Genomic DNA, 26,641 nt, shown 5'->3' with positions numbered 1-26,641 from the left:
CATCCGTATGCTATGTGACTGCTATGCAAGTGCGTTTTTCCCCTCACCTAGCAACCAAATGACATGCGTATGCAATCTGTAGGCAATGTGTTTTTAACATAAGCTTGTACATATAGTATTTCTCTGTAATTTCAAGCTCGTTTATTAACTAATAAAACAATCTTTTATACAGATATAGACAGATGTTATCATATCAATCAGTGCAGTTCATTTGTAGCTTACTGTATATGTATTTAGCTAATAAATAAATGAAAGAAAAAAATGGTGTGCAGTCCCCCGTATTTTTCTTAACCCGCTGAGGAAAAGCCGAAAGCTGGTGGCTGATTTAGTCTGAGAAGAGGGTAGTCTGGGAAGAGTCCTGCAAGAGTTTTTAGTCTGGGAAGAGGGCAATGAACATGGAGGTTCCCAGGCTAATAATATCAGCTCACAGCTGTATACTTAGTCTTTACTGGTTATTAACAAGGGGTGACCCCCCAAAAATTACTTGGAGTCCCGCCTATAATTAATAAGCAGCAAAGACTACGCCGACAGCTGCGGGCTGATTTTAATAGCCTAGGAAGGGGCCATGGATATTGGCCCACTCTTAGACTAAGAAAATCAGCCCTCAGCTGCCCCAGAAATGACACATCCATTAGTTGCGCCAATTCTGGCTCTTAGCCTCCGCTCTTCCTACTTGCTCTGATGCGGTGGCAAGTTGGTTAATAGTATTGGGCTTGATGTAAGCTTTGTAATGTCAGCTGACATCAAGCCCAGGGGTTAGTAATGGAAAGGCGTCTATAAGACACCCACATTACTAACCCCATAGTCAAATCTTTAATTAAAATTAGCACACAAAGTCCTTTATTGAAATAAAAGCTCCCGGCTCTCTTTTACCCATTTATTAATGTCCAATAGAAAAATAAAAAAAACAGAAATCCTCACCTGTCCGCCGTTAATCCATTTGTCCCGCGGCAAGCCCAACTCAATCTGAATGCTTTGCTGAGCGGTCATATAAAATGTAACCATTCAGTCTAGCATCCAGGAGACACTGAGGTGCACATGAAGAATGCAGCTTCATTGCCTCACGAAACGAGCGGTGACATGAGTTAGGTGAGCGGAGTTCATCGGCTATGAACTCCAGTCACTTTACTGACGTCAGCGCTAATAGGCAATGAAGCTGCATTCTTCTCGCGCACAGCTCAGTGTCTCCTGGATGCCGGGTTGAGCAGTTGCATTTTATGTGATCACTCAGCAAAGCATCTAGATTTAGCTGAGCTGGGCTCATTGTGTGACTATCGGCAGAGAGGTGAGGATTTCTTTGTTTTTTTATTTTATTTTGAATATTAATAAATGGGTAAAAGAGGCGGTTCAACACTTGTTAATAACCAGTAAAGGCTAAGTAGACAGATGTGAGCTGATATTAATAACCGGGGAATCTCCATGTTTATTAACCCCTTCCCAGGCTGTAAACATCAGCCCCCAGCTGTCAGCTTTCCCTCAGCTGGTTAAGAATAATATGGGGGGGACCCTACTCCATTTATTTCTTTTATTCTATCTATATATCTCTTCTATTGTACTCTGAAAGTTCATGCTGTGAATTTACTAGACTCAGTTGATGAAATGTTGGGTCTCCTATGGATGCAGAAAAACTGCACGGTCCATGCATGATCCGTGTGCTGTGCAATTTTTTTATCGCACCTACTGACATTCATTGATTAGTCTCGGCCATTTCACGCCTCCATACACAGCATGCTGTGATTTTTTCTGCACACCAATTCCTGATGAGGAAAAACTCGCAGATGAGCACTGCCTCATTGACTAACATTGCAGCGAGTGCAATGCGAGTTTTTCTCAAATTGTACATTTTAAAAATTACCAAAAGGAAAATGGTCTGATGCAAAAGTTTGGGCACCCTTGGATATTTGTGAGCTCAGATAACTTTGTCCAAGGTTGTAGGCCTTAATTAGCCTGTTAGGGTTATAGCTTGTTCACTATCATGGTTAGGAAAGGCCGGGTGATGCAAATTTTCCAGCTTTAAAAAACCCAGCCTCCTCTAGCCTTGTGCCAAAAACCAGCAGCCATGGGTTCTTCTAAGCTGCTGCCGAGCACTCTGAAAATGAAGATGGTGGAGGCCCACAAAGCAGGAGAGGGTATAAGAAGATAGCAAAGCGTTTTCAAGTTGCCCTTTCTTCAGTTTGAAATGTAATAAAAAAATGGCAGTTAACAGGAACAGTGGAGGTCAAGATAAGGTCTGGAAGACAAAGCAAAATTTCAGTGAGAGCTGCTCGTAGGATTGATAGAGACACAAATCAGAACAACCGCTTGATTGCCAAAGACCTTCACATTTAGTAGACTCTGGAGTTGTGGTACATTGTTCTACTGTTCAGAGACACACGCACAAATATGGCCTTCATGGAAAAGTCATCAGAAGAAAACCTAACCATAAAATTCAGCATCAGAAGTATGTAAAAGAACATCTAAACAAGCCTGATGCATTTAGGAAACAAGTCCTGTGGACTGATGAGGCTAAAATAGAACTCTGTGGCCTAAAGGATCAAAAGTATGTGTGGAGAAAAATGGGCACAGAATTTCAAGAAAAGAACATCTCGCCAACCATTAAAGGGAACCTGTCACCTGAATTTGGCGGGACCAGTTTTGGGTCATATGGGCGGGGTTTTCGGGTGTTTGATTCACCCTTTCCTTACCCGCTGGCTGCATGCTGGCCGCAATATTGGATTGAAGTTCATTCTCTGTCCTCCGGAGTACACACCAGACAAAAGGCAATATTGCCTTGCGCAGGCGTATACTCCGGAGGACAGAGAATGAACTTCAATCCAATATTGCGGCCAGCATGCAGCCAGCGGGTAAGGAAAGGGTGAATCAAACACCCGAAAACCCCGCCCATATGACCCAAAACTGGTCCCGCCAAATTCAGGTGACAGGTTCCCTTTAAGTATAGTGTGGATCAGTCATACTTGGGTAGAGGGAAGAATGGATTCAATTAAATTTCAACAAAATCTTGATGCAAACATAAAACCATCTGTAAAAATAAACCTGAAGTTGAAAAGAGGAAGAGGATGGCTTCTACAAATGGATAATGATCCTAAACTCATGTCAGAATCCACAATAGATGACCTCAAAAGGCGCAAGCTTAAGAATTTACAATGGCCCTCACTGTCCCCTGATCTGAACATCATTGAAAATCTGTGACTAGACCTCAAAATAGCTTTTACATGTCACTGTATATGCAGCCACACATTCTACAGAAAATGTTGTACTATTCTTCTCATTCTCCTCATAGTTTCATCCTTTTTACCTGTAGATACAGATATGTGATTGTATCTTTGTACAGCTCACCATGATCTCTCTTCTCTGCAGGCTAAGCAAATTGCGAATATTGGAGTTAAGAGAAAATCATTTGAAAACTTTACCAAAGTAAGTCAGTATGGTAATTTTTTTTAGTATTTTTGTGTTTTTCTCTTTAATAAGCTCATTAAAATACTCCCGAATCAGAAGCAGGTATGGAGGTGCCATGAAAGCATCTGCCTCGAGCGCTGAATGTTGTCTCGCAGTCATAGTGCCGTGAGGAATATCATAAATTATAATTACATGGAAATCCAGCAGATTTTGGCCAATGGATTTTTTCATATACATTCCAATTTGAAACAGACTCATTTTCAGTGGCAGGACCCTAACAATTGAACAGTTGGTATAAAGAGACTTTTTAAGAATTAGTTTCTTCTTTGACCTTGCAGGTGACCCCTTATAAATCATCTGTAGTGATGGAAATCTTTTAGCTCAAGCATCTAATCAATTTCCCATTTCTGTTTGAGGATATTCTATTTACAGTGTGACCCACAAGAAGATTAATTAGATTAAGACGCTTCTCTGGCTGCAACGTCTTCTCTTGTTTTATTAGACTCATTTATCAGCGCGCAATTGGAAAGATTAGTTACAAAGTTTAAAGGGAGCCCAGAATTGTAGGACACAGTGCAGTGTGCGGAAAGTATTGATCTGTGCTGCGTGACGTGAAAAAATACAACACAGCAGTATTATAGTAGTTATATTCTTGTACATAGGAGCAGTATTATAGTAGTTATATTCTTGTACATAGGGGCAGTATTATAGTAGTTATATTCTTGTACATAGGAGCAGTATTATAGTAGTTATATTCTTGTACATAGGAGCAGTATAATAGTAGTTATATTCTTGTACATAGGGGCAGTATTATAGTAGTTATATTCTTGTACATAGGAGCAGTATTATAATAGTTATGTTCTTGTACATAGGAGCAGTATTATAGTAGTTATATTCTTGTACATAGGGGCAGTATTATAGTAGTTATATTCTTGTACATAGGGGCAGTATTATAGTAGTTATATTCTTGTACATAGGAGCAGTATTATAGTAGTTATATTCTTGTACATAGGAGCAGTATTATAGTAGTTATATTCTTGTACATAGGGGCAATATTATAGTAGTTATATTCTTGTACATAGGAGCAGTATTATAATAGTTATGTTCTTGTACATAGGATTAGTATTATAGTAGTTATATTCTTGTACATAGGAGGCAGTATTATAGTAGTTACATTCTGGTACAATGGAGCAGTATTATAGTAGTTATATTCTTTTACATAGGGGGCAGTATTATAGTAGTTATATTCTTGTACATAGGGGCAGTATTATAGTAGTTATATTCTTGTACATAGGGAGCAGTATTATAGTAGTTATATTTTTGTATATAGGTGCAGTATTATAGTAGTTACATTCTGGTATAATGGAGCAGTATTATAGTAGTTATATTCTTGTACATAGGAGCAGTATTATAGTTGTTGTATTCCTGTACATAAGAGCAGTATTATAGTAGTTATGTTCTTGTACATAGAGGGCAGTATTATAGTAGTTACATTCTGGTATAATGGAGCAGTATTATATTAGTTATATTCTTTTACATAGGAGGCAGTATTATAGTAGTTATATTCTTTTACATAGAGTTGTAGTATTATTGTTGTTCATATACACTTTGTTAGTTTGATACTTGATAGTTGGTATATTCTTGTCTCATGTCTGGCAATGATCTAGATTAGTCCTTTTATCTGAGATCTTCAGTTTTCAGTCACAGTCAGGTAAAAACTGCTCCACAGGAAACCTCCAATGTAGTCTAGGTCGGGATGACAGATCACCTCCTTCCTGCTGTTGCATTTACTTAGAACCTGAGGAGCCAAGTTTTTGGATTATATTAAAGTATTTGACTCTTAGAAGGTCTTTTACATTTTTATAACAATCATAAAATCCTAATTGGTGAACGATCTGAGGAGCTTTGCCAGGATTTTACTCCAGCTCTTAAATGCCTTTATGTATCTTTATTGTCTCGCCTTTCCAGATCGACCCTTGTAAACTCAGCTTTTTCACTTTCTTTTACGATCTCATCAAGTTCCCTCATAATGTTAATGTTCTGTCAGACCTCGGCATATTTCTGTGTTGATTTTTGAAGGGTTGATGGGAACATTTTACGGAAAGGAAATTAAATATATGATTTATTCATCTATAAACAATGCAACATAACAAAAGGAGCAAAATAAAAACTATGATGGAAAAACAAATATACATTATTGTCATCGTGCATCAAATGTTCTAAAGCGATTGTAATGTATCCATATCAAAGAGGGGCATAGCAGCCAACAGTCCCAATTCTTCCAAATTTGTCCCTTCTGCTTGGGAACAATCTCAGCAATTTTGGGCTTATATCAAATCACCAAAGGGATGAGGTGTACGTATTCCTGACCAAAATGGAGATTCTCACCTGTGTATAAGGGCAGTATTATAGTTTATTGGTGTTCCTGAAGTAAGGCTGTGGCCCCGGGCCCCGGCTTAATTCCTTCTTGACTTCCATCATATATGTACGGCTTATGTCGGGTGCAGGTGTATGGTGGGGACTCAGTTGATAAGCCCCCTACACGCTCAGTGACTGCCTGCTGTGTTATACAGCCAGCACCTACCTCTACCTGCAGAGTACTGAGTTAGCTCTGATCCCTGCTGTTTATCCTCTTACAGTAAATGCTGCTATTAAACATTGAATGCAGCATTTAAAGGGGTTGTCCAAGATTTTAACATTGATGACCTATCCTTAGGATAAGTTATCAATGTCTGATTAGTGGGGATGCGACACCCGGCTCCCCTCGCTGATTAGCTGTTCCTTGTGCTGGAACTGTGAAATTACGCAGCTGCACAGCACAGCTCCATTTGCTGCATAATAGCCTCAGCCAGGTCCCTCCCATATCCCCCGGTAACCCTGGAAACAGCTGATGGGTGGGGTGTCGGGTGCCGATCAAATATTGATGACCTATCCTAAAGATAGGTCATCAATGTTAAAGTTGTGTCATGTCAATTGGGTGCCCATGGACCCCCTGCAATGCAGTCACGGGGTGACGTCAAATCCCCTCAGTGGACTAAAACATTGAAAAGTTTAAGACAAAAAAATATATTAAAAAATATAAAAATAACTAAAAAAACAAAAATTCCGATCACTCCTCTTTTCCCCAATTAAAAAGAAAAAAAAAAGGAAAAAACTAACAATGTCGTATATCCCAATCTGTAAAAGTCCAATCTGTCAAAATATAAAAAATTTTACCCCCAGAAAAGTGGAATCGCCAGAATTGCTGTTTTTTGGTCTCTGAAAATCTCCATCAAAAATATAATTAAATAAAAACAGACCTAGAGCGGCAGAAAAATAAAGTTATGAATCTCAGAAAATGGCGATATAGGTAAAATGTAAGTTTAGTATTGCCGTTGTTGCGTACCTATCATTAGCATCCTAATCGCAGGTCATTTTTTACCGCACACTGAATGGTGTAAAAACTAAACCCAAAGGACTGTGTTAGATTTGTGTTTATTTCACTGCACTGAGAATGATGCTGTACAACTCCCATCATGTCCTGACTGCAAGATGATGATCTTGGGAGGGGAAAGCTTTCTGCAAGAGCTGATTGACATTGAATATGGCTGATTTGAGGAAGGAATGTTGTTTAACCATCCCATCCATATGGCGCCACAATGACTAATGTGAAGCCATACAATACATAGACATATGGAATATTTCCTCTCGGTGTACAGGTGACATAGGCTCCCAGCTGTGATATTTCAATTGCTTTTGTCAATGTGACAGATCTTAAGATTTAGAATTCCAAAGTGAAAGTTTCCATAGTAACAGGTTTTACAGTAAAGTTGAATTACTTCCTGATGCTGGAAATGACATTTTCCTCCATTTATTATAAATGCAGCTTCTTTATAAATGACTACAAGAGAAACAGCAGGAATTATTTAAGCCAATGTAGCAGTTATATTGTGAACAAACTGAAACCAAATTTTGATGCATATTTAGCTTTTTCTAATCTGTTTTGATTTTCATTAAGAGTTTAGCAAATTTTACCCTACGTACATGATTATAAGGGCGGCCATCTGGCTGAACTGCGGTAAGGCAAATTACGTCTACCATCAGCTATACAGTGAGCATTCCTAAGTCAATGTTCAGATGGCAAGAAATATGCAGGGGATTTTCCATCCAGACTGACATACTGTAAGATAGATAGGAATGGTAATTTGAAAACTAAGTCAAATAGTACTATAGTACATCCCCCTGTGTACAAGAATAGCAATAATATTTTATGTACAGTATGTTCAAGAATATACTGTAACTACTATAATACTGCCCTATGTACAAGAATATAACTACTATAATACTGCCCCTATGTACAAGAATATAACTACTATAATACTGCTCCTATGTACAAGAATATAATTACTATAATACTGCCCCTATGTACAAGAATATAACTACTATAATACTGCTCCTATGTACAAGAATATAACTACTATAATACTGCTCATATGTACAAGAATATAACTACTATAATACTGCTCCTATGTACAAGAATATAACTACTATAATACTGCCCCTATGTACAAGAATATAACTACTATAATACTGCCCCTATATACAAGAATATAACTACTATAATACTGCTCCTATGTACAAGAATATAACTACTATAATACTGCCCCTATATACAAGAATATAACACTATAATACTGCTCCTATGTACAAGAATATAATTACTATAATACTGCCCCTATGTACAAGAATATAACTACTATAATACTGCTCCTATGTACAAGAATATAACTACTATAATACTGCTCCTATGTACAAGAATATAACTACTATAATACTGCCCCTATATACAAGAATATAACTACTATAATACTGCTCCTATGTACAAGAATATAATTACTATAATACTGCTCCTATGTACAAGAATATAACTACTATAATACTGCTCCTATGTACAAGAATATAACTACTATAATACTGCCCCTATGTACTAGATTATAACTACTATAATACTGCCCCTTATGTACAAGAATATAACTACTATAATACTGCCCCTATGTACAAGAATATAACTACTATAATACTGCTCCTATGTACAAGAATATAACTACTATAATACTGCCCCTTATGTACAAGAATATAACTACTATAATACTGCTCCCTGTGTACAAGAATATAACTACTATGATACTGCTCCTATGTACAAGAATATAACTACTATGATACTGCTCCTATGTACAAGATTATAACTACTATAATACTGCCCCTATGTACAAGAATATAACTGCTATAATACTGCCCCTTATGTACAAGAATATAACTACTATGATACTGCTCCTATGTACAAGAATATAACTACTATAATACTGCTCCCTATGTACAAGAATATAACTACTATAATACTGCCCCTATGTACAAGAATATAACTACTATAATACTGCTCCTATGTACAAGAATATAACTACTATAATATTGATCCCTATGTTCAAGAATATAACTACTATAATACTGCTCCTATGTACAAGAATATAACTACTATAATACTGCCCCTATATACAAGAATATAACTACTATAATACTGCTCCTATGTACAAGAATATAATTACTATAATACTGCTCCTATGTACAAGAATATAACTACTATAATACTGCTCCTATGTACAAGAATATAACTACTATAATACTGCCCCTATGTACTAGATTATAACTACTATAATACTGCCCCTTATGTACAAGAATATAACTACTATAATACTGCCCCTATGTACAAGAATATAACTACTATAATACTGCTCCTATGTACAAGAATATAACTACTATAATACTGCCCCTTATGTACAAGAATATAACTACTATAATACTGCTCCCTGTGTACAAGAATATAACTACTATGATACTGCTCCTATGTACAAGAATATAACTACTATGATACTGCTCCTATGTACAAGATTATAACTACTATAATACTGCCCCTATGTACAAGAATATAACTGCTATAATACTGCCCCTTATGTACAAGAATATAACTACTATGATACTGCTCCTATGTACAAGAATATAACTACTATAATACTGCTCCCTATGTACAAGAATATAACTACTATAATACTGCCCCTATGTACAAGAATATAACTACTATAATACTGCTCCCTATGTACAAGAATATAACTACTATAATACTGCTCCTATGTACAAGAATATAACTACTATAATACTGCTCCTATGTACAAGAATATAACTACTATAATATTGATCCCTATGTTCAAGAATATAACTACTATAATACTGCCCCTATGTACAAGAATATAACTGCTATAATACTGCTCCTATGTACAAGAATATAACTACTATAATACTGCTCCTATGTACAAGAATATAACTACTATAATACTTCTCCTATGTACAAGAATATAACTACTATAATATTGATCCCTATGTTCAAGAATATAACTACTATAATACTGCCCCTATGTACAAGAATATAACTGCTATAATACTTCTCCTATGTACAAGAATATAACTACTATAATACTGCCCCCTATGTACAAGAATATAACTACTATAATACTGCCCCTATATACAAGAATATAACTACTATAATACTGCCCCTATGTACAAGAATATAACTGCTATAATACTGCTCCTATGTACAAGAATATAACTGCTATAATACTTCTCCTATGTACAAGAATATAACTACTATAATACTGCCCCCTGTGTACAAGAATATAACTACTATAATACTGCCCCTATGTACAAGAATATAACTACTATAATACTGCCCCTATGTACAAGAATATAACTACTATAATACTGCCCCTATATACAAGAATATAACTGCTATAATACTGCCCCTATGTACAAGAATATAACTACTATAATACTGCCCCTATATACAAGAATATAACTACTATAATACTGCCCCTATATACAAGAATATAACTACTGTAATACTGCTCCTATGTACAAGAATATAACTACTATAATACTGCTCCTATATACAAGAATATAACTACTATAATACTGCCCCTGTGTACAAGAATATAACTACTATAATACTGCTCCTATGTACAAGAATATAACTACTATAATACTGCCCCTGTTTTAAATAATGCAACTATTATAATACTTTCCCAGATGGACAAAATAAATACTCTTTAAAAAGCAATGTCTGAATAAGATAAATTCTCACTTCTTACTCCCTATTCTGATGCATTGATCTTTCATCCTCTTGTCATCTCACGTCTGTGGTACAGATCTTTATTGCACTTTTTTGGAATATTCTATGGCTTTGACTGATAATTTAGACAATTACTAGACCGTGACATCTATAGTAAAACTTCCATATTGTGATGTTTGGAAACTTCACAGTGTTTATTGTTAGAAGTGTCTTCTAATCTGTAGTCCTGCAGAATCTCCGTTTTCCGACTCTATCCTATATTCTCACTTTGTTAAAATCCTATACTGACCTTTTCTACTTATCCGTTCGCAGGTACTACTGCACAAAGTCAGTGCCGCAGTCGGGGAGATGGCTTCTGTGAACGCTTGATCCCTTCTCTGCCTTTGATCATGGATCAGTTTGATCTGTTTCATGTACAGTTTTCTATAGAATTGGTATGTAGAGGCCAAAAAGCAAACCGAGCATGGTATGAATTATTGACTACAGCTCGACCTAAATAGTGAAACGTGGATAAATGGACAGATATAATGTAGCAATGACCTTACAATATGGGTTTTGATTAAGCAGGTCCTTAAGCTGCAGGCCATGTGCACACGCTGCGGATTCCATTGTGGAATTTTCCGCAGTGTTTTTGATAAATCCGCAGTGCAAAACCGCTGCGGTTTTTACTGCGGATTTATCGCGGTTTTTATTGCGGTTTCTGCTGCGGTTTTTCACCTGCAGTTTCCTATTGGAGCAGGTGAAAAACCGCTGCGGATTCCACACAAAGAATTGACATGCTGCGGAAAATAAACCGCAGCGTTTCCTCGCATTTTTTTCCGCAGCATGTGCACTGCAGATTTCACTTCCCATAGCATTACATGGTACTGTAAATGCATGGGAAACCGCTGCGGATCCGCAGCTGTGGAAATGCTGCGGATCCGCAGGGGAGGTCTCATGAAGTCAGCTCTTGTCTATATCTATCGGGTCATATAGCATTAAAATGGAGACCATCTGCCTGAGACCACGCTTTATAAGTCGCCACAGCTGGGAGTTGCTTTACTTGAGCTGCTTCCATTCTGGTGCATTTTAGCCATTGTATATTGCATGGATGACCAGTCATCTGAACGACCTCCTTGCGATATGACATGAAATGCCTGGCTCTCGGTGACAGCATATAACTAGGGGTGCCAATAATGAGACTCGGAGCAATCAACTGACTGCCCCAGTGGCCATATTTAAATAGGTGTGGTCTTTAATGAAAAAATCCCTTTAAAAAAGAATTTTACACAATTATAAAAACATGGCTGATTTCGTTTTTTCTTACAGTAATTACACCACATCTATGTATTGGATGTGTCTGGCATTGCAGCTCAGCTTATTGAAATCTATGAGGTTGAGATGCATTGCTGCACAAAATCTGTATAGGGATGTTACACTGTTTCGTAAGAAAGCAGCCATTTTTTGTATTGCTAGCAAGTCCTTTAACATTTGTCTCCAAATGTGAACGTTATTTTGTTTTTAGATCCAGAATTCGGTTCTATCAAACATTAATTTTCCAATACAGAGTTCCAAATCCCCTACATTGTAATATTGTGCGATGTTAAAATTCTATTTTCCTGCTCCAATCACTAGGGGGGCTACAGAAGACAGACTTCATTTAGAGTTCCAACGGTGCTTGACAAGACCTTAAAGGAAATCTGTGTGCACGTTTTTGCTATATAATCTTAAAGCAACAAAATGTATTGTAGGTGCAGAGACCTTGAACACAACGCTGTGTCACTTATTGGGCTTATAAGGGATTATCACTAGAGGATTAGTTGTCTTGCGACATGTACTTCTCTTGCGCTGTGTAACCCCGCCAGCGCTACTGATTAGCGACTTTCTGCCAATGCACAGTAAACTGCCAATCAGTGTTATGGGCTGGGTTATACAGAGCTCAGCATTCGGAGCACTGCTAGATCTGCAGCAGAGAAAACAGGGATTTTATGGAAACAACAAGAAGGCCTGTAAGTGACACATGGCTGGAATCAGTGTCTCAGCCCCTACATCCTGCTGCTCTCAGATTACATAGCCAAAAAAAACAACCTTCTGACAGATTTCCTTTAAAGAATGAATCCCCACTTGGTTTGGGTATTGGTTCATGGAATTCTGTACTTGTTCAGAACCTTTATTGCTCATTGTAAAAACATATGATATATTGATGACTATAAATAATAAAATGCAGGTCTGATATCAATCAATAGATGTAGGGAAATAAATAACACAGAAAGATAGGTAGATCGTCTTTGTCTATAACTTGAACCTTACATTTTCTATATCCTTGCTTAAAGGGGAATCTTTCACAGTATTGCATATCTCATTCTTTCTGTCACTTACTTTTCAGGTCAATGAGCAAGCTGGCCCAACTGGAGAGACTTGACCTGGGCAACAATGAGTTCAGTGAGCTGGTAAGAAGACGCCTTTTTCTTGTTCTAGAAACATTACTGGAACAATTTTAATGTGTCTTGAGATGGCTGATAAAAGCACTCCTTCTACTGAAAACATACAGTATATGTACGGTTAGCCAGAACATGGATTTATATGTCTGGAGCAGAAAAAAGGAATGTAGCCCGATAGCTCCAGGATAATCTAATACAGAGAAAAAACAATAGCGCTTCAATTAAGTTATCGCAAGTTATATTTTAGAAAATAGTTCTTACATATCTGCTAGTTTGGGATATTATTTATTGTGTGGAATTGTGCTGTGTATCCAATAACACTGCCCCCATTGTACGAACACAAAATAATTGCAATAACTACCCCTAGGTACAAAAAATGTGTCTACTGTAGGACTGACTCCAATGTAGAAGAATAAAACTACTATAATACTGCCACCTATGTGCAACAATATAACTACTATAATACTGCTTCTATGTACAAGAATATAACTACTATAATACTGCTCCCTATGTACAAGAATATAACTACTATAATACTGCCCCTATGTACAAGAATATAACTACTATAATACTGCCCCTATGTACAAGAACGTAACTACTATAATATTGTCCCCTATGTACAAGAATATAACTACTATAATACTGCCCCTATGTACGAAAATATAACTACTATAATACTGCTCCTATGTACAAGAATATAACTACTCTAATACTGTCCCCTATGTACAAGAATATAACTACTATAATACTGCTCCTATGTACAAGAATATAACTACTATAATACTGCCCCTATGTACAAGAATATAACTACTATAATACTGCCCCTATGTACAAGAATATAACTACTATAATACTGCCCCTATGTACAAGAACATAACTACTATGATACTGCTCCTATGTACAAGAATATAACTACTATAATACTGCCTATATGTACAAGAATATAACTACTATAATACTGCCCATATGTACAAGAATATAACTACTATAATACTGCCCCTATGTACAAGAATATAACTACTATAATACTGCCCCTATGTACAAGAACGTAACTACTGTAATATTGTCCCCTATGTACAAGAATATAACTACTATAATACTGCTCCTATGTACAAGAATATAACTACTATAATACTGCTCCTATGTACAAGAATATAACTACTATAATACTGCCCCCTATGTACAAGAATATAACTACTATAATACTGCCCTTATGTACAAGAATATAACTACTATAATACTGCTCCTATGTACAAGAATATAACTACTATAATACTGCTCCTATGTACAAGAATATAACTACTATAATACTGTCCCCTATGTACAAGAATATAACTACTATAATATTGTCCCCTATGTACAAGAATATAACTACTATAATACTGCCCCTATGTACAAGAATATAACTACTATAATACTGCCCCTATGTACAAGAACATAACTACTATAATACTGCCCCCTATGTACACGAATATAACTACTATAATACTGCTCCTATAGAATATAACTACTATAATACTGCCCCTATGTACAAGAATATAACTACTATAATACCGCTCCTATGTACAAGAATATAACTACTATAATACTACCCCCTATGTACAAGAACATAACTACTATAATACTGTTCCTATGTACAAGAATATAACTACTATAATACTGCCCCTATGTACAAGAATATAACTACTATAATACCGCTCCTATATACAAGAATATAAGTACTATAATACTGCTCATACGTACAAGAATATAACTACTATAATACTGCCCCTATGTACAAGAATATAACTACTATAATACTGCCCCTATGTACAAGAATATAACTACTATAATACTGCCCATATGTACAAGAACATAACTACTATGATACTGCTCCTATGTGCAAGAATATAACTACTATAATACTGCCCCTATGTACAAGAATATAACTACTATGATACTGCTCCTATGTGCAAGAATATAACTACTATAATACTGCTCTTATGTATAAGAATATAACTACTATAATACTGCCCCTATGTACAAGAATATAACTACTATAATACTGCCCCTATGTACAAGAATATAACTACTATAATACTGCCCCTATGTACAAGAATATAACTACTATAATACTGCTCCTATGTACAAGAATATAACTACTATAATACTGCCCCTATGTACAAGAATATAACTACTATAATACTGTCCTTATGTACAAGAATATAACTACTATAATACTGTCCTTATGTACAAGAATATAACTACTATAATACTGCCCCTATGTACAAGAATATAACTACTATAATACTGCTCCTATGTACAAGAATATAACTACTATAATACTGCTCCTATGTACAAGAATATAACTACTATAATACTGCCCCTATGTACAAGACTATAACTACTATAATACTGCCCCATGTACAAGAATATAACTGCTATAATACTGCCCCTATGTACAAGAATATAACTACTATAATACTGCCCCTATGTACAAGAATATAACTACTATAATACTGCTCTTATGTATAAGAATATAACTACTATAATACTGCTCTTATGTATAAGAATATAACTACTATAATACTGCTCTTATGTATAAGAATATAACTACTATAATACTGCCCCATGTACAAGAATATAACTGCTATAATACTGCCCCTATGTACAAGAATATAACTACTATAATACTGATCTTATGTATAAGAATATAACTACTATAATACTGCCCCTATGTATAATTCTGCCCTATGTACAAGAGTATAGTACAAAAGTTACCTTAACTATTAGCAAAACCAGAATCATATTTGTCTTGTTATTGCACTGTAGCATGAATCCGCTCAGCTCCTCTGTACTTTGTGTCCTCACTGCTGGATATAGATATGTGATTTATAATTCCGGACTTGTGTTCATTTCATGTGTTTATTGTGGTGTGTTGTATAAACATGTAATAACCAGGGTTTCTCATTTCTCGCAGCCCGAGGGTGTGGAACAAATACAGAATTTAAAAGAATTGTGGATAGATAACAATTCTCTTCAGACGATGCCTGGGGTAATCACTTTACACTGTGCTCATGCTGATTTGGGTGCTGGGTATCTGGTCTTTGGAAACGATGTGTTACTAGTAAGATTAGTGTAAAATCCTTCTTAGTGCAGGAGAAGCGCAGAATGTGGCTGACACAGTGGAATCTTTTCTGTTGGTTCTTTAATGGGCTTTGGATTCATTTTTTGACCTAATTTCCTCATTGTGAAAAAGAAATGACACTGAATGAATTTTGCAGGTTCAATCATATTAGAGATCGCCTGCTTCATTATTTTAGTTCCATGGAGATTTTGTCCTTTCCACCCTAAATATAAGCATCCAAAATTACACCATATAATCGTTTATACAGTCACTTCATTGCAGAATGACAGAGTAGAATTAAGGCAGCATGGTGAAAAAATTATAGGTGCAAAACCCAGGATAATTACCCAAATGTTCAAAATGTATAGCGTAAGGAAAAAAAGGTAGTGCTTCAGGAGCCATTGAAGCGAAGAAAGCTTAAAGAAGGCTCAGTATTGTGTTTGGAGCTGAAACATCACATTAACAACAGTGGGGGATCTATTTCAAGTGTTTATTTCTGTTAATGTTGATGATTATGGCTTACAGCCAATGAAAACTGATCGATCTATTATCTATCTATTATCTATCTATTATCTATCTATCATCTATGTATCTATTTATTATCTATCTATCTATTATCTATCTATCCATCTATGATCTATCTATTATCTATCTATTATCTATCAATCTATCATCTATCTATCAATAGCTGTCTATCATCTATCTATTATCTATCAATCTATCATCTATCGATTTATTATCTATCATCTGTCTATCATGTATCTATTACACAGGTCAACAAAAAAAACATTTTTTTCTGGTGTCCAAAATATTTTAATGAATTTAGGGTATTTTTGGGGTGCTGATTCTGAATATGCTATCAGTTTTGCCAGATTGGCTCAAGTTTTTGACATTTTTGGTATCTTATTTATAGCACTTGTTGGTAAATGCGACGCATCATCTCATTAATTTCTTTGGATTAGTACTTGAACTGAGCAGTTCTCAATATAGTTTTGTGTTAATTAGTGTTCTAAAAGTTTGTTCATAGCTTGATTTTTGCACTAACTTTATGTTGTTGTCTGTTTTCCAGTGAAAAGCATGAACTCATCAAGAAGAAGTTGTCTTAACGATCCAGACTCATTCTGTTACATTTGTGGTGAATACACACTGCCAAAACATAGAAGAAACATAACAGACTTCGTAAAAAAAAGTGTATTTTACCTATTTTGGGGTTATGCTTGGGGACCAAGACAAGTTTTGGGCACCACACATAGTGTGCAAAGCATGTATCGAATTATTACGAAAATGGAGCAAAGGACAAAGAAAAAGCTTCAAATTTGGTGTTCCAATGGTGTGGAGAGAGCCAAAAAATCATCATGATGACTGTTATTTCTGTGCAGTGCAAGTGCAAGGATTCAATAAGCATAAGAAATGAAAATGGGAGTAACATGGAATCTGCAAGAAGGCCTGTCCCTCATTGTGAAGATGTGCCTGTACCTGTGTTTACCATAAATAACAGTCATCATGATGATTTTTTGGCTCTCTCCACACCATTGGAACACCAAATTTGAAGCTTTTTCTTTGTCCTTTGCTCCATTTTCGTAATAATTCGATACATGCTTTGCACACTATGTGTGGTGCCCAAAACTTGTCTTGGTCCCCAAGCATAACCCCAACATAGGCAAAATACACTTTTTTTTACGAAGTCTGTTATGTTTCTTCTATGTTTTGGCAGTGTGTATTCACCACAAATGTAACAGAATGAGTCTGGATCGTTAAGACAACTTCTTCTTGATGAGTTCATGCTTTTCACTGGAAAACAGACAACAACATAAAGTTAGTGCAAAAATCAAGCTATGAACAAACTTTTAGAACACTAATTAACACAAAACTATATTGAGAACTGCTCAGTTCAAGTACTAATCCAAAGAAATTAATGAGATGATGCGTCGCATTTACCAACAAGTGCTATAAATAAGATACCAAAAATCTCAAAAACTTGAGCCAATCTGGCAAAACTGAGGACATATTCAGAATCAGCACCCCAAAAATACCCTAAATTCGATGAAATATCTTTGGCACCAAAAATGCTGTTGACCAGTGTTATCTATCTATCTATGATCTATCTATTATCTATCAATCTATCACCTATCTATTATCTATCTATCTATCTATCTATCTATCTATCTATCTATCTATCTATCTATCTATCTATCTATCTCTATCTATATATCTATCGATCTATCATCTATTAACTATCTATTATCTATCTATCTACAAATAAAAGAGCACAGCAGCATACTTTATACACCAATATCTATGCAAACATTAACTATATGATATATTGACACTGATTCATTAAAGCTTTGTCCCCAGAACTCCGGCGTGAACAGTTTTGAAAAGCTGCAAAGTTTTTGTGCAGCACAAGGTTGATTAAAAACGCTTCAACTTTTGAGGCTTTCATACCATTTTCGCCCAGTTCAGGCAAAGTGGCCTGAACTGGTGCAGGACAGTGACAGGATGGGGCGCGGCGATCGATACTCCACAAATGTATGCCAGTCCCAGGCTGGAGTAAGACGATGGTGAGACGCACATGGATGCGCAAACCACTTCGCGTTCTGCCAAATTCCTTGATGAATCTGGAGCTTTTTGCTCCATCCCATTTCATCATTAAGACCAGTGTGAAAAGCGCTAGTCTTGATGAATCAGTGCCTTAGTCCATAAAATGAAGAGACTACTACTTAGTGCACAAATTGAGAAATTCATATGATTCCACCATTTACAATAAAGTAACCTTTATTTGATGGAACCCTAAATATTTTACTTCTCTCGGGCTAAAAGCTACAAGTATAAAGGACAGGTGGAATCCAGTACTAATTATAAACAATCGTAGACTGATGGGAGGAGATCAGAGAAATAAGGAGACAATCAGCACCTCCATTAGTATGCTACAAAAGAAAACAACAAAATACTGGCCAGCACCTCCTAACAGAATTAAGAAGTGTGAACAGGTGCAAACTGCTGTGTGGGCGCGATAGAGTTGGTGTACAAGGCTGGATTAGGGGGTTGTGATGAACGAGCTCAGATAATCAATACAGTATATGCACACATAGTGTCCAGCATAAGATTGCACTTTAATTAACCTCTTAACCCCCAGAGGTATTTTTGTTTTTGCGTTTTCTTCCCCTTCTTCCAAGTGCCATAACATTTTTATTTTTCCATCAATATGGCCATGTGAGGGCTTGTTTTTTTGCAGGATGAGTTGTACATTTGAACAGCACCATTGATTTTACCACGTTGTGTACTGGAAAATGGGAAAAAAATTCCACGTGCTGTGAAATTGCAAAAGAAGTGCAATTCCACAGTTGTTTTTTTTTTTTTTTAACCATGTTCACTAAATGCTAAAACAGACCTGCCATTATGATTGTCCAGGTCATTTCAAGTTCATTAACACCAAACATGTCTAGGTTCTTTTTTATCTAAGTGGTGAAAGAAAAATCAAAATTTTGTTAAAAAATAAAAATTGCGCCATTTTCCAATACACATAGCGTCTCCATTTTTTTGATCTGGGGTTGGGTGAGGGCTTATTTTTTGCGTGCCGAGCTGATGTTTTTATTGATACCATTTTGGTGCAGATACGATCTCTTGATTGCCCGTTATTACATTTTAATGCAGTGTTGCAGCGACCAAAGAAACGTAATTCTGGGGTTTTTACTTTTTTCTTATTACGTCGTTTAGCGATCAGGTTAATTCTTTTTTTATATTGATAGATTGGCGATACCAAATAATTGTGTATGTCTGAATTCTTTTATTGTTTCATTTTGAATGGGGGGTGATTTGGACGTTTACGGTATATATTTTTTTATATTTTTAAAAACATTTTTTTACTTTTGGCATGCTTCAAGTCTCCATGGGTCTTCAGGAGACCTCTGGTTGTCATGCCAACCCATTGGCGACCCGCGTTCATGTGACGCGGGCGCAGGTGGGCGGTATTTCCAGCGTGCTGTCCGGAAGCGCATGTTAAATGCCGCTGTCAGAGTTTGACAGCGGCATTTAACTAGTTAACATCCGCGGGTGGAATCGCGATCCACCCGCGGCTGTTAGAGGCACATGTTAGATGTTCAAAACAGCTGACGTGCTGGAAAAAGATGTGGGCTCACCGCCGGAGCGCACATGAAAGGGAGGGAAGTCCGACATCGACGTACTATTACACCCAATGTTAGAAAGGGGTTAAATGCGGGTGGGGTTTATGTACACCCCTGGTAGAGACGGCTTTATGCCAACAAGCAGGCATCCGTTTTGTGGGATTCAGTGATAGTTGTGTCTAAATGTCTGGTTTGATCCAGAATCTCAGGGACTTGGAATGTGTAGGGGGTTTCTGTGTAAAAGTGCTGAATGATAGATATAGAGCATAATATGGGGACTGAGAAATCAAAATGGATCCTGATTTCCTTCAATTCCTTCCGTTTGTGATTCTTGAAGACCGATAATGTTCATGTGTCCGTACTTCAGGGGTTAAATCCATCCTGCCAGACATATAACTGTTCACCAGAGTCCAGACATCAGATAATTTGGGGCTTCTTTTGAACTCACAGCACTCTTTCTTCTCTCGGGAGGGGTCTTCTCAAAAATGCAGCCCTTAATTTACAAAAAAAACAACACATTTAGAACTATCATAAGAATAAATCAAATAAACAACAGTACTGATGATTGGAAAAGGTGATTTACTATCTGATTTCCTGAAAGGCTAAATCCCATAAATTATCATAGCGGTGATGGTCAGTGAGGTGACCTGTACATGAAAACAAATGCCAAGCTCATCTTTACCAAGGCTGTCTCTACCAAAGCTGCTTGTAAAGTTAGATTTTCATCCTTTATATGAAGATTGCTCTCATGTGCTTTCCACTAGTGTAATCTTATGAAAATCTACTTCTAAATATTCAGGAAAAATAAATGATTCATTAAACCTTTAATATTCATTGTCTGCATAATATAAAGACAAACAAATATCTATCTGTCTAAATCCAAAGAGCACTCCAAGGTCAGATGGTGGGAAAATAGATTTTGATCAGTTCATGCTACATTTCAGCTCAAAATAGCAGAACCTTTCTCAAGCATTTGTATACAAGAGGTTTTGATGGTAACTTTGGGTGTTTTACACCCATCTTTGCGTAAAGAGTGCTGCTCTTATTATTTTTATCTCTAGATAGACAGATAATAGATAGATAATAGAAAGATAGATGATAGATAGATTCTAGATAATAGATAAATAAACAGATAGATAATAGATGATAAATAGATAAATAGAAGATAGATGATAGATAGATAGATAGATAGATAGATAGATAGATAGATAGATAGATAATAGATAGAAGATAGATAATAGACAATATAGATAATAAATAGATGATAGATAGATAATATATGATAGATAATAGATAGATCATAGATAGATAATAGATAGATATATAGATAATAGAAGATAGATAGATAATAGATATTCAATAGATAATAGATATATGAATAATAGATAGATTTATTTTTAGAACCTTTCTATGTTTCTATCTATTATCTATTATTTTATCTATCTATAGATCTATCTATCTATCTATCTATCTATCTATCTATCTATCTATCTATCTATCTATCTATCTATCTATCTATCTGTCTACAGATCCAGCACTGTCATTTATTATAAATCTTTGTTACGTTATAACAAAGCTTATAGGAATCCCCGGAGAAACACTCACTAGTGCTATAGCAATCCTGAACCCACAGTATCACTCACCTCCACTCTCCAGCGTATCTTCATGTTATCTGTATGGGATTTAGTTTTGTGTTATATTTTTTTCTTTTCTCTTTTTTTAAATATATAACTTTAAGCAAACACTGTATCAGGTAGGATCATCTCCATCCAGAGTTCAGTATAGCTGTATAAGTGGAGATAGACACATAGAGGACAGAAGAAATAAATGATGCACACATTAAGTGAAACCTGTCCAATGTTATGGAAAGGACTGATGCAACTGATACAAGTTTACCCATTTGGATACATTCCTGTCATATCATGTATCAATTTTTGATTTGTGTGTATGAAGCCAGCAGATAAATGTGAATGCAAACTGCCCAGACCTATGGCTGGCTAAAAAAAATTCTGTGTGTCTAACAAGTCTACAGGTAAACTGAAACAGCTCATCTACCTGGACATGTCCAAGAATCGGATCGAGAGCATCGACATGGAGGTGTCCGGCTGCGAGTCCTTGGAAGATCTTCTCCTTTCCTCCAATTTATTGCAACACTTGCCTGACTCAATAGGTAAAGACAGGATATTTTATCAGTAGTTAGCACGGTGGCTCAGTGGTTAGCACTTTTGCTTTGCCGCTCTGGAGCTCTGGGTTCAAATCCCACCAAGGACAAAATCTACAAGGAGTTTGTATATTTTCCCCGTGTTTGTGTGTGTTTCATCCAGGGGGCTTCTGTTTCCTCTCACACTCCAAATACATTATGATAGGGAGGCTAGATTGCCCTAATGGGGACAGTGCTGATAATGTCTGGAAAGCGCTATGGAACATGATGGCCCTGTATTAGAAAGTAAAATAAAAGTAGACTGGTTTTCCCATTACCAGGGAGCTTGGAGATGATAATGACACTTCTTTGGTCAGATATCAGAATTCTAGGAGGAGGCTGCATTATCTTTACTTTTACGCTGTACTGTAATAATGTCATTTAAGCAGGTTTTCACTACATATTTATGAATTCCCTTTAAATGTACCTGTGTTATACTTCCATTGTTCTGACCTTAGTGTTTCCTCTACTCACATCCACAGCTGCATTGAAAATACTACTTAGTAGTGTCTCCTGACTTTAAGCTGATAATATAGTTCTTATAATTTCTTGTTACAGGGACCTCCAGTGATCAACTGTGATCAGTGGAGAAACACAATAGGAAGTGCTCAGTCTTCCCTCAGACCCTTCCACCAGTCCAGTATTGAACCTTGCCTTAGTCGGGCGGACACACCAGGCACATCGGTCACTCCTGATAAAGGGGCATCATGGGGCATGTTTTCATGTATATTGAACATTTCTTCTCTGACTTTGAGTGAACAACGGTATATTGCTTTATTTGTAACAGGTCTGCTGAAAAAACTCACCACTCTGAAAATAGATGACAATCAACTTGTAGCACTACCAAATACAATTGGAAAGTGAGTATAAAGTATAAAAAGATGAAGTCTTGCTAGATGGATGGATGGATAAATAGATAGATAGAGAGATAATGGATAGATAGATGGTGATAGATAAATTGAAAGATAAACAATAGATATGAGATAGATAATAGATGATGATAGATAATAGATGATAGATAATAGACAGATATTAGACAGATATTAGGTAGATAGATAAGAGATAGATGAGTCAGTCGTCCTGACATATAAGACGTGTTCTCCATTTTCCTGGTAATCATGTCCCAGCTCTGATTGCCTTTGAGCACATACAATGGATGAATGCTGAGTATTAAGATAGAGAGGAATCAAAGCTTCTTGGAGCGACTTGCGTCCTAGAATGTGAAGCAATAGACGCTGAATTTCCCCACAACACATTCCTTTCAGATGCCATGATAGAATTTCAGAAGAAGCGCTCTATTATTTGATATAAAGTCACAGCGGATTCTTTTTAAGCTTTCAGTGTAACTTGAATTGCTTTTGCATTTGGGCATTGAGCGTTCTGGAATTCATACTGCAAAAATAAATGCTCCCTTTGTTTGGATCTGCTGTTAGGATCTTTCTCTGTTATTATTCCCATGTTACTCGTGTATATGGGCTGACTTAGTCTCGTGGTAATTTAATATAAGTTGATTTTCTTTCATTTGGTAGCTCAATATTTTTTAAGTATTTGACCATATTGTGACGGTGTTATTCTGCGTGCTCTTCCGTATCCTTTTTTTTATGTCTGTGGCTGTATACTCATTAACATAAGTACATGAACGGTCAGGTCGCCGTCTTCCACATGATCAGCACACTTGTCTCCTGCTTTTATCATTGTTATTTTCTAACTGACTTGTGTTCGCTCCATACCCACCTCATGTTACAATCTATATATATAATTGTTTAAGGGTTTTTCTGTCTGTCTGTCTGTCTGTCTGTCCTGGAAATCCTGCGTCTCTGATTGGTCGAGGCCGCCTGGGCCTCGACCAATCAGCGACGGGCACAGCATGGCGACGATGATGTCATAAAGGTTGCCTCGACCAATCAGCGACGGGCACAGTCTGCCGGGAATTCGCCTCGACCAATCAGCGACGGGCACAGTATCGACGTAGATGTCATAATGGTTGCCATGGCGACGATGATGTCATAAAGGTTGCCTCGACCAATCAGCGACGGGCACAGTCTGCCGCGAATTCTGGAATCATCATTGTCCATATACTACGGGGACATGCATATTCTAGAATACCCGATGCGTTAGAATCGGGCCACAATCTAGTATAATATATTTCTCCACAAATAAGTTGATTACAGGGTGTCCTAATCTGTATGGAAACCTACATGCAAGTGTGTAACTTCCCTGCGGCTCTCCCAAAGGAGAAATAAAGCATTCCAGTAGGCTTAATAATATTAATTGTCAACCTTTTATGACTCTATTAATTTGATATTCCCTTTTTCTGAAAACCTATTTTCTATTTCTATTAAACAACCCCTCTAAGTTATTTTTTTTAATGTATCTTGTGCATTAGTGCAGCTTGTGAATACCCACATTTAGAGGCGTCCATTATAGATGCCCCTAAGGCTTTGTTGAATGGGGATCTTTAACTCTTTTTTTTTCAAATTAAAGGGCTGAGCTGCAATACCAGAGACAGTCATAAGGTGGCACTGGTTCTGGGAAAAACTTTAAAAACTTGTAAGGCTGATCCTTGACGCCGGATGCACACATGGATTCGATGCAGATTTTTCGCTGCGTGTCTGCAACATTTCAGCTTCATTGCTACATCATATATGTAATTTGCGGAAATTTTCCACACACAGATTGACCTGCTGTGCAGATTTTATTGCAGTCTTCACTTTAGCAATTCACAGAGTAAAATTTAGAACAACATTTGCAACAAATTCTGCAGGTAACATGTGGATATTGGTGCGGAAACACTGCAGAAAATATGTATCAAATTCGCATTGTATACTAATACTTCTATTAAACTGTATAAGACGGTAAAAATGCCAGAACCTCCATTAAATGTTAAACAGATAAGTGTTAAATCAGTGATGTGTCCTCCGTTTCTTGTGATTGTCCCATCTGGTCATGATACATGTGGAGGTAGGCTTATTGCCACAGGAGTTGCTGAATAAATCTTCTTCTAAACTTTCAGTTTATCTTTGTTAGAAGAGTTTGATTGCAGTTGTAATGAACTGGAAACTTTGCCTGCCACCATTGGATACCTGCACAGTCTTCGCACCATGGCCATAGACGAGAACTTCCTGACCGAACTTCCTCGCGAGGTAAGGAAATCAAAATATTCTCCGAATTAGGGCTGTCCCACACGTCCAGATAATTCCGGTACCGGAATAAATCGGTACCGGAGTTATCCGTGTCCGTGTGCCTGGGAACTCCCGTAGGCCATACGTGCGGCACACGTGTGCCGCCCGTATGGCGAGTGGGTACCACACGGAGCGTGTGGTACCCACGCGTGTGGTACCCTGCATCGCGGATTCATATGTTCCCTGCAGCAGCGTTTGCTGCAGAGAAAATATGAATAATAGTGTTTAACATAAAGATCTATGTGTCCGACGCCCCCCCACCCCCTGTGCGCCCCCCCGCTGGTCAGAAAATACTTACCCGCCTCCAGGGCCGGACAGGCCATTTGGCAATTCTGGCAAATGCCAGAAGGGCCTGTCTGGTCATGGGCTGCCTTGTCTGCTGCATTGTTAACAGAATCGGTGTTCTCAAGACACCCATACTGTTAAGAGTTGTGACTGAGTACAAAGTTGCTGACTCTGTCACTTACCCCAGCAGGCCACAGATATCATTAGAAATGTTGGTCTTGTAGAAAATCTTCCTTTCCTCCATCCAGGGTAATATTAGTAATATATCCCATCTGGTTCATGGGGATGGGGACAACATGGGCCTGTGTGATTTTAAATGCCAGGGCTGAATTTCAGCCCCAGTCCGTACCTGCCCGCCTCCCTCGCTGCTTCCTGGTCTGGCCGCGGCTTCTAGTGTATGCGGTCACGTGGGCCCGATCATTTACACTCATGAATAAGCGGCTCCACCCCTATTGGAGGTGGAGCCACATATTCATGAAGTGTAATCGGCGGCCCCACGTGACCGCATACAGTAGAGAAGCCGCGGCCAGACCAGGAAGAAGCTACAGCCAACGAGGGAGCGGGTGAGTATTTTCAGGACAGCGGGGGGCGCACAGGGGGTGGGGGGGCGTCGGACACATAGATCTGTCTTTTAAACACTATTATTCATATTTTCTCTGCAGCAAACGCTGCTGCAGGGAACATATGAATCGCGGCTTCAGCACCATGTGGGGGGGACAGCGCTTACTGTAGCGCTGTCTCCGGCACGCCACACGGACCCCAGACGGAGAAT

General features: G+C 37.3%; 1 protein-coding gene across 17 annotated transcripts in view; it reads left to right on the top strand.

The window, feature by feature from the left end:
• LRRC7 (leucine rich repeat containing 7) overlaps positions 1-26,641 on the top strand; it is a 358,992-nt gene that overhangs the window by 243,177 nt on the left and 89,174 nt on the right. For all 17 annotated transcript variants that reach the window (XM_077276763.1, XM_077276762.1, XM_077276750.1 and 14 more), the window contains 6 exons: positions 3,358-3,414; positions 12,918-12,981; positions 15,932-16,006; positions 22,228-22,372; positions 23,190-23,262; positions 25,416-25,545. In XM_077276763.1, the coding sequence (XP_077132878.1) occupies positions 3,358-3,414; positions 12,918-12,981; positions 15,932-16,006; positions 22,228-22,372; positions 23,190-23,262; positions 25,416-25,545 (544 nt within the window). The remainder of the gene's footprint in view (positions 1-3,357; positions 3,415-12,917; positions 12,982-15,931; positions 16,007-22,227; positions 22,373-23,189; positions 23,263-25,415; positions 25,546-26,641) is intronic.

This window comes from Ranitomeya variabilis, chromosome 8, assembly GCF_051348905.1.
Source record: "Ranitomeya variabilis isolate aRanVar5 chromosome 8, aRanVar5.hap1, whole genome shotgun sequence".
In the NCBI taxonomy this organism is placed as follows: domain Eukaryota; kingdom Metazoa; phylum Chordata; class Amphibia; order Anura; family Dendrobatidae; genus Ranitomeya; species Ranitomeya variabilis.
This window is presented reverse-complemented; position numbering and strand designations above follow the sequence as displayed.